Below are 10,000 nucleotides of genomic sequence, written 5' to 3'. Positions count from 1 at the left end.
CACAAGTTCTTCATTTATAGTTGATTCCAAGTCTTTAATATTTTTAGAGGAGTAGAAAATATTTGTATCATCAGCAAAAATTCTAAACTTACATTTACATGAGTAGTATAGTAGTTGGGGGTACTAGCGTATTTAAAAAAATTTGAATAAAACGAAGTTTAAATACGATTTTAACAAAGCGCAAAAAACCAACTTTAAAACTAATTAAATATGCATAAATTTTGTATTGGATTTTTGTGTTGGATTTTGCATTGGATTTTGCGCTTGACTCTGCGTTTTGATTTTGCATTGGATTCAAAATTCACTAAAAGAATTACTCTATATGTTTTAAAAATATATATTACCAAACAAAAAACTACATGATTAAATATTCGCATAATCAAATCAAATGGAACATGAAAGAATCACAAAGCATGACATTCTCAGAAATAAAGAAAGGGGTTTTCCCGTGATTTTTAACCAACCACAAGCTTCACATATTTACTTCACAATTGTAAAGTTTTTTAGTGAAACTTTTCAAATTTGTGAAATTATTTTGTGAAGTTGCATGCATCAAGTTTGTTTAAATATTCGCATAAGTAAATGAAACAGGAAAAAATTATTTTAGTATCTTAATATATAAATGTATTGTGAAAAATTATATGAAACAGATTTATTTAAACAGGAGTATAAAATATGTCCTTTTTGTTGTGTTATTTTACATAATGAAGATGATATAAAAACATATAACGATGATAATTGTTGTGATAAAAAAAGAATGAATATTAGTCGATGGCTTTCAAATGACATGCCAAAATTGCGGTTTAGTAGATCATGTAATTTTTAAAAAAAGATTACATTGATTTTTATGAAAATATGTATAAAATCAGGAAAAAGTCAGTCTATATAAGAAAATACCATGTTAATAATGTATTAACAGATATAGATCTGAAAAACAAATTCGCAATATCAATACATATTATAAACCGTGTTTGTAAACCATTTGATCTTATAAGCACAGTTTTGCGTATAGTTAACAAAGATAGAAAAAGGATAATATCAATACAATTTATAATACACAAGCTTTTTGAAAAATGGAATTTGAATTTTAATGTTCCAATTACTAAATCCAAGAAGACTTTGCATGATTATGAGAAATATCGGAATCACCTTTGTTTGTTGATTGAACTATGAATTTTTTGTTATACATATTTTTTTTCTGGTATAGAAACACAATTATCATTAATAATATTATCAAATACAACAGATTTATTAAAAAATGATTTTTCATCAAATACTCCAGACCGTAATGAATCTCTTAATTCAGTTAAGAGATTATTATAACTTATATGCAAATTTGCAATTTTCTAATTTTCGATCATCTTTTTTTGCGGTAGTATATGTCTGTAAAAGAACGCCAGCTCCAGAAATAGAACCTAAAGTAATAGGATTAAGAGTTAAAGCGCCTGCTATTGTACCAGTAACTACTAATAAAGCTGAGCCAATATTGGTTGATAGGTGCATTTTTTTGTAATGTTGAAATCATTTTTTATAACACCAATATTTTTTGTGATAATATTTATACAAATCTTTTATTTCTTTAATTTTTTCATCTGATAGATCATGGCGGATATGATTGAAATTGAATATTTTTTCACTCATATTAAATATTATTTAGATAGATAATTTTTTTCAGACGACGCACTTTAAAATATTTAGCTCTTCATTTGGTGAATCTTTGTTTATTAGTTTAACTCTAAAATGGCCATTTTGTAATGTTAAATTAACATTATACGTCTGCTTTTGTGTATTTTGATCTGATGCGAAAAAAGGGCAATTGTTCTGTGACTGGTTGTGTGTTTTGTTTTTACAATCATTTTCTCCAACATGATGACACCAGTGGTTCGGAGACGAGTTGTTATCTTTGATTAAGCTGCAAAGGTTATCTTTTGTTGTTCTTTTTGCCCGTGCTACCATCATTTTATTTTCACAGTGGGAACGCTGTGTTTGCGGCGAAAATCTGTTTGTTATCATGACTAGAAATGATGCCTTTTTTTACTGGTGCATTTTGCATAGCGACGTAAATAAACTTCGTACAATCTTTGACTATTTGTCCTTTAGAATCAAAAGCCCACCTCTTGCAAACAATTTTTGTTTTTGTTGCACTGGAGACTCAGAGCGTTTCCGTTCTTCTTCAGATAAATTTAGGCACCCTTTAACTTATTCATAAAGTTCCATCAGCGGCCTTTGAACTGTGTGGATGAGCTGAAAGTCTCACTTTACGTCATTTACGATTGTGCGAAATGGCGGTTGTCGTGAAGGCTTGGAAACAGCTTAAACTCATTGGTAGAAAAAACAAATAGGCGATTCCAGTTGCTGATTCGCTGACTAAGCGGTTAATACAGAGGAAAAGTATTTTCGGATGTCCTATGGTGCGAGGGTTCGAATCCTTGGAGCGGCATGGAATGTTGTGGAAGCTGAAGGCAAGTGGCACTGTGCGTTGGTAGTAAGTAAGGGGGTGTTATCATGATACCGCAGCGACTTTTCCAGCGGCGCAAATTCCATCTCTTAGCTCTGTGTTTGTTTACAGGATATCACCGAAAAAAAGTCATGATGGGGCGACTCAAACCGGTGCGAGTTTACACTAACGCACAAAAAGAATCAATTATACCTAGTTGAAAAACACTCATTTTCTCTGCTTATAATTTCATACTAGTTCCAAAGGTTTTGAGTCTATTTTCAGGGTCATGAAAATCATAGAACTAGTGAATTTATTTTCACGGCCTTTTCATGGTATTGGTACTAAAGACGATATTTTCATAGGCTATTAGAGGGCCATGAAAACAAATTCCAGTTTCATTTTAAGACATTTTAATGGGGGCGGGGGGGGGGGGGGAGGGGGGGTGAATAATTTTTACAGTATTTTGATGGTGCACAAGGAAAATCAAGTGAGCACCATGAATTTTGTAATGCAGTTTTTATAGATAAACAGTTTTTCAGGGCTATTTCACGACTGCATAATGAAGGCTGGTCTCATACTGGATCAAAGACTTGCCAACATTTTCAAAAAAATGATTCAACGCATTGCTATATCACTGGCCTTAGTCAAATTAAACCAGTATTAAAAGAAGAAACGATTTTAGTACGAGTTGTATAAGCCTGAGGTTTAAGAGCTACAAATGAATGAAGGGGTAGTTTCTAAAGAAACTGTGGTGCTGCGTCGGTGGGGAAGTAGTATACAAAAATTGGTTTTATCAACAGAGTTGATAATGTAAATTGGCCACCGTACAGAGATTCTAAGGGCTGACGTTTTGGGTGTTAGCCCTTCGTCAGAGCGAAAGGCGAAGGGCTCTGACGAAGGGCTAACGCTCGAAACGTCAGCTTTTAGAATCTCTGTACGGTGGCCAATTTACATTATCAACTCCGTTGATAAAACCAATTTTTTTAAGAGCAACAAGTTGTTTTATGCCTTTCCGAAAATTTTTAACGTTTGATTTGTTACACCTAAAATAACCTTCATAACACTTCCTTTTACGAAGGGTAATTAAATGGTTCAACTTAGTCCTGTATCATTTGAATTTTAAACACAGGAAAAGGCGCGCGCGCGCAGAGCACCATAGTTAAGAAAATATAGTAACCCATCGATGCGAGAAATTTTGGTTTTTTAGCTATGACGTCATCAACCATCCGTACGTACGTAGGTAGGTACGTCCGTCCGTCCACCCTTCCATGTATACCAGTGTAACCAGTATCACGTAACCATATCACGAACTTGCTGAGGATTTGCTTGTTTTCTTTTAAAACTCCTACGATTCAAGAAAATACTAATTGCCTAACTGGTCAATTCGAAAGTAAATTTCGGTGGAAAAACTGACATCGCACTCATTTCTTCGAGATTCATACGATCAGTCGGTTTTCCGGGTGAAATTAACCGTGGAATTGACTAGTTAGGAGGCGTAGAAACTGACATAATTAAGCAAAAACCGGGAAACCAAAACACGGACAATTCCAAAGCCTTTATTTTCACGAATCCTAGAGCCAGTAAGAAAGAACAACCCGGGAGCTCCGCTTTTAGGCTTGGCTAAATCTATGTATTACTGATAGAAGTTCTGAGGCGTAAAGAAATCCAAGGCTTGGCATGGGAGTTGATTATTTGATTAGACTTGTTTAAAAAAACAGGAAAATATGTCATTGATGTTGTCCTTGCCAAGAAACAGGTTATGCATGTCAACTCGTCCAAAGTCAGATGTCAACGATTCTTCATTAAATCTAGAGAAAACCCTAACAAACGACTTTTTGTTTAAAGCAAGAGGATGGATTGAATCAATTGACAGAAAGTTCGGAAGATGATCAGTTAATGAATATAAAATGTTACCACTGTATGTAACAAACCCAAGAGAATTTAAAATATATGTTTTTAATAAGAGTAGCAGAGTGACTAGTTATGGGAGTAGGCTGGAGGATATGCGGTTGAAAAAAAATAAGAAGATAACAAATTTATAAATTCCCCAGTTAAAGCATGGGAATCACAAATTGAAGTCACCCATGACAACACAAAGCTTAGACGAGTTCAAATTTCACATATGCTGGAATTGAGGTGCTCTTGTGTTAACTGCACGTTTTCAAGCGCGAGATCAGACTGCTGTAATTAAAAGAATCATTGAATTAAATACAGTTGAATATTGTCAAAATTCATCAAAAATATTTTTGGCGCGTCTTAAGCCTTGTTTTCACTAGCGACGCAAGCATAAGCGAGTCATTGAGAGAGCACGTGGCCAGCATACACACCAATCGAGTATTGAATATTACTTGCCTATTTAGCTGTGCACTACGAGAATTTTATTCCACCATTTTTTTCCCATCACTTATCCAAGTTTCGGGATTATGAGACTTACATGAATATATTATTTAGGCTAGCCTAAAAGACGAGCTCCTCAATTATAACCTCTATAAGTTATGTTTGTATTTTCAAAAGAGAAACTAATCAACTCTAAGCAATAGCATTTTTAATATTTCCACTAAATGTTCATGGCATTTGCCTAGTTGAGTACTAACAGCCGTTAACTCAAGGAGTAGAAACCAGCCTGACACTGCTAATCAGTGCAAACATTGTATTATGAAAACCTGAAGATGTTCCTTGAAAAGAAGCTTAGACAATTCTCTACTAAAATACTTCATTGTGCTCTAGTAAGTAGATAGGACATAAAAATCTTTGGTGTGGTTTAGTGATGACAAATGTGTAATGTACAATTTGCTCTTTAATTGCTAAAAAGTCTTTACAATGGTTCAATACACTAAAAAGAATCCATCTAGCAATCTCGTTGGAACAATTTTTCGCAACCAACTTACTTTCCAGCATTAGCATTAGTTCTTCCCAGTCGGGGATCAAGCCTGACTAACACTTGACTGAGTCCTCATGCGGTTTATTATACTCGACTTGAATGAAGATCTGTGGTCAAACCCTGTCGTCCGTCTTCTCCACATTATGAACATTGTTACGCCAACGGCTGCAACTACAATAGGAATGACTATCCAGGGTATTATGGACGCAATATCAATTTCTATAGAAATAAATAAAACAAGGACATCGTTATAATCAAAAGGAAATTCTAATAGAAATATTCAAGAAAATTCTCAAAGGAAACCATGATAGAGGTAAGAGATAAATGGAGATTTCTGTCCGGGAATTTCCAAATATTGATGAATATGTGCCAACAAGGCGTGCGCCGATTTTAAAATGTTACCGTCATTATACGATTGTTGTTTCCGAAACCTGAACCCTCGTTTCTCGGAATAGCTAATTAGGTACAAAAATCGGCTCTTACGTCATTTTTTGGTAAATTGTTGCCAAGTTTCATGAAAGATGGACTGTCCATGAAGTCTTTCGTCTTCCTCGTGGCTTAGAAAGCTCGCTTCGATCTCTTTCCTATTCTCCGGTGAACCTTCTGACCCAATAAGCACTTAATAACTGGCCCCAAGGGAAACAGTGAGTTTTGTTTCCCCGAGACCATCAGTATTTCCCGTGGCGAAGCCGAAGGGAACATCGAGAGTAGAGGGGAAACACAACTCACTGTTTCGCGGGGGGCCAGTCATTAAGTGTTTTGTTATACCTTCCAACTCAAAATAGAACAATACATGGATGTCAGCTTACGACTCACTTGCAAAATGTTACGAATCCCAGTAATTTGCATATAAAATAAGTCGCAAATCATAAATGTTCATTCAAATCACAAATGTTGAATCTTTGTTAAAATTTCTGCTTCAGGTCTTGTTTGAAACCGTTTAGCTGCCATGACTGCGTAAAAATTATGTGCTTGACGCGGCTGGCATCCAAATTTGCCGCTGTTTCAAAAGTGCACGACCTGATCACGACACATGACACGTGACACGTTCTCCTCCGATCGGAAAACGTATTTTAGTTGGGAGGTATAACAATCTACTTTGAAACTCGCGAGGCTGGTAAATAAACATCGAATGCGCTTATGATCTGAGTTACCTACTCGTCATCCAGAACCTAAGGTGCTCTTTGCTTTTCCAGTTATGAATATACGGATTCTCGCACTAGATAAATTAAAAAGTTAACCAACCTTGTTCTGCCATGGAAAATGTCGCAAGAAAACCGCTGTTATCCTTTGCTTTTGTTGCGATCATCTGTATTTTCATGTCCATCTCCGACGAAAGGACGCCATATGGTTTGTCAGATCCACAGAACGAGTCCTCCCCAACAATCAATTTACTTCCTCCTGTGCAATCCATTTCAAAGTCTTTAATTGTCACCTCCAAGATGTAACCATCGGGGACCTTAATGTTCCAAGTACAAGTTATGATTGGATAAGAATGTGGATATCCTGGACTTACTATAGATCCTGTATGACTCTGTATCGAGATGGAGTTGTCCATCAGGTCTGTGCGACACCGGCTTGTGTGAACTAGGAAGAAGAATAAATACGGAAGGAATATATATAATTTTGACAGAAATATTTCAAACGTCCCTTTAGGGGTATATGTATTTTAGAGTACCTTCTAATCAAGTCTTTAGATGTAATTGCTCTCTTTTCTTGACTGAAAGATGCTCCATTAAAATCTCCTTGTTCCACTAGTCAGGTGTACTTACTAGGTTGACCCCAGAAACAAGTTACCCCCACTACCTGTGCTTTATTCTGTTACAATACAGGTTCCGGATTATAAATAACGTACAACCACGAAAGCTCGGTCAAACGATCTCGAGCAACAAAATGCATTTTTAAAGGTACTCTTTACGTGGTAGGATACAAGCATGAGGTCAAATAAAGTCCCGAAACGTTATGACGTCATGATAATTTACCAGCAGTTCTAGTAGTAATCTCCAATTAAGGCTTTCCACAAGTTTCTCGGGAACTTTTTGGCAACTTTTCGTGCTTCGAGCAACGGTTTTTTTTTTTTCGTTTGTAGCAACTTTTCGCATTCCGAGAAATTTGTAGTCTTTCTAGACAAGACTAAGTAATCTAAAAACATTTGTTTGTGAATAAGTCTATTCATCGACACTGGTTACATCGCAAAATTGCACAATAATGCTTAGAAATGTTACTTTTTTTGTACAGATTGCACATTTTTGCATCAGACTAACTAAAAGAAGAGAAACAAACAAAGACAAAAAAAAGATTTTTGTCTTTTTTAAGTAACATTTGAGCAAGTTTCTTTACAAAAGCAACTTTTGACTTTTTTTTTAGCAACTTTTGAGCAACTTTTTGAGACATTTCGGGCCACTTTTTGGGAAATCTCGAGCAACTTGTGGAAAGCCCTCTCTCCGATTATTTAGGTGTGTTCGACAGTCGCTTGGCCTGTTTCTCTGTAGGGTTGCACTAAGCGTGTGACGAAAACGCTTGCAAGAATCCACGCGAGGGTCCCCCTGCAAACAACAAAAGAATCTTCGGGGTGGCTATTTAGTTGTCCCTTACAGAGAAAAATCTGGATTTTTTTGACAATAACACACAATCACCCAATCTGAACAAAATTGGGACGCGTTCTCCTTCGATCGAACGCAAGAAACACGAAACACGTGTGCGCGATGCTTATTCTTGCGTCGCGGTGTAAAGCAGTCTTAAGCTCCCGAAAAATAGTTACCTTGTGGAGTCACTCCAAAGATTGCAAAAAACCCTAAACTGTCGATCGTTTGCCTTTGGTGGGCATTCCTGTCAGCTTCGTTACTAGTATAATTTGAAGTGAAAAAGATTTGGAGCTCATTTCTGGTGGAGTAGATCACCGGTGGCTGCACCTGACCACAGAATGTACCCCAATATGACGCAACACTGTTAAAGTCAGTAGTAAAATCTGGATTCTTTTTGACAATACCACACAAGCACCCAATTTGAACAAAATTGGGACGCGTTCTCCTTCGATCGAACGCAAGAAACACGAAACACATGTGTGCGCGATGCTTATTCTTGCGTCGCGGTGCATGTAAAGCAGTCTTAAGCTCCCGAAAAATAGTTACCTTGTGGAGTCACTCCAAAGATTGCATAAAACCCTAAACTGTCAATCGTTTGCCTTTGGTGGGCATTCCTGTCAGCTTCGTTACTAGTATAATTTGAAGTGAAAAAGATTTGGAGCTCATTTCTGGTGGAGTAGATCACCGGTGGCTGCACCTGACCACAGAATGTACCCCAATATGACGCAACACTGTTAAAGTCAGTAGTAAAAACATCATCCACTCGAATCCACTCGGATCTTCTCTGTTCATGCTCGCAGTTTTCTGCAATATTTAACGTTGTAAAGTCAAGCTTAATGCGATAGCCTTCTGGCGCGTGAAGTCTGAAGTAGCAGGCACTGACCGCGGCATACTGGAGCGGGTAGTCTGGGGAAGAGATACGCCCGGTCGAATTATGAGTCAAGTTGAGTTGAATGAATCTGTTATTATCGGTGCACACACCTGAGGAATAATAAAGCAGACGTTAGAGTGGGAAATCAACTGCATCAGTGAACAAAAAATTGTTCTGAGGGGTGGGGGTAGGCTCGCAAATGAAAGCGAATTTGCAATTTATGTTGATTTATTTGGTGGATTTGAGCAATAGTCCCGAAAAAGACCTTTTAACTTTAATTTCTTTTTTTTACTGATTGAAAAAAGAAAAAAACCTGCAAATTTTAATGTTAAGTACAAGTGCTCGTTACTGCAGGTAAATAGTTTGACTTGACAGCATTTTCAATGAAAACAACTGATAGAAATTTTGGCTATTGAATCAGTTTATCTGGGCACTAAGGATTCGACTTAAGAATAATTGTCTGAAATACGTGAAGACTCCAAAATATCAGGTTTAGTTTGTCCCACTGCACTCTATTTGTTGTCTTTGGTTGTGAATGAAAAAGCCTGGTGCAAGCAGTTTGAATGACTAAGGTTAATAGGGCAACGCGGATGACTGTTTGAAGTTGTGGATGACTTTCACTGTTTTACGGCAAATATTCATTGTCGTACTCTCCTGCTTCTTCACAGAAGAATAGACCTAATCGGCTAACTCAATGTTGTACCCAATTCAAACCCTTTGGAAATAAAACGTTTTGTTCCAGGTATTTCCACATCATTTAAATATGAATGCTACATTATCATGCAAATACAAGACACAAAGAATCTTAGTCCTGGGAGATTTGAATTGGGTACAGCATTGAGTTAACCGATTAGGTCTATTGGACGAATTCTTTGATGTTGCAGCTGGCGTTACGTCGGCCGTGTTGGTGAAAAGAACAATAGCGAGAAAGTCTTTTGGGAATTTTACTCTATTATTACTCAAAACTTGAGCTACATTTTCCCATTGTTTTGACACCAACACGGCGGGCTAATCACGTGAGTGCAATCACAGAATAAGGGAAGGTAGCGATCTTTAATTCAACAGACGAGTTTAGACTTTGAAAAAGAAACCCTCAAGGCTTGTGGATGATAAATGGAAGAAAGGACACTTTTCAAGATTGTTTTAATTTCTTTCCACAAAATTATTATACTGCCTGACTAATGAGACCGTAAACTGTTAGTGGTTTAATTAACTAGTGCATT

At 36.7% G+C, this 10,000-nt stretch overlaps 1 protein-coding gene across 2 annotated transcripts in view; it reads right to left on the bottom strand.

Annotated features, from left to right (window-relative positions):
• Nucleotides 1-3,990: 3,990 nt before the first annotated feature.
• Nucleotides 3,991-10,000, bottom strand: part of LOC138012737 (dorsal-ventral patterning tolloid-like protein 1) — a 14,130-nt gene continuing 8,120 nt past the window's right edge. For both annotated transcript variants that reach the window (XM_068859613.1, XM_068859614.1), the window contains 3 exons: nt 8,453-8,887; nt 6,567-6,908; nt 3,991-5,540 (listed from right to left, as the gene is read on the bottom strand). In XM_068859613.1, the coding sequence (XP_068715714.1) occupies nt 5,365-5,540; nt 6,567-6,908; nt 8,453-8,887 (953 nt within the window). In that variant the 3' untranslated portion in view covers nt 3,991-5,364. The remainder of the gene's footprint in view (nt 5,541-6,566; nt 6,909-8,452; nt 8,888-10,000) is intronic.

Source organism: Montipora foliosa, chromosome 8 (genome assembly GCF_036669935.1).
Source record: "Montipora foliosa isolate CH-2021 chromosome 8, ASM3666993v2, whole genome shotgun sequence".
In the NCBI taxonomy this organism is placed as follows: domain Eukaryota; kingdom Metazoa; phylum Cnidaria; class Anthozoa; order Scleractinia; family Acroporidae; genus Montipora; species Montipora foliosa.
Note: the sequence above shows the minus strand (reverse complement) of the source record. Positions and strands in the feature narration are given on the sequence as shown.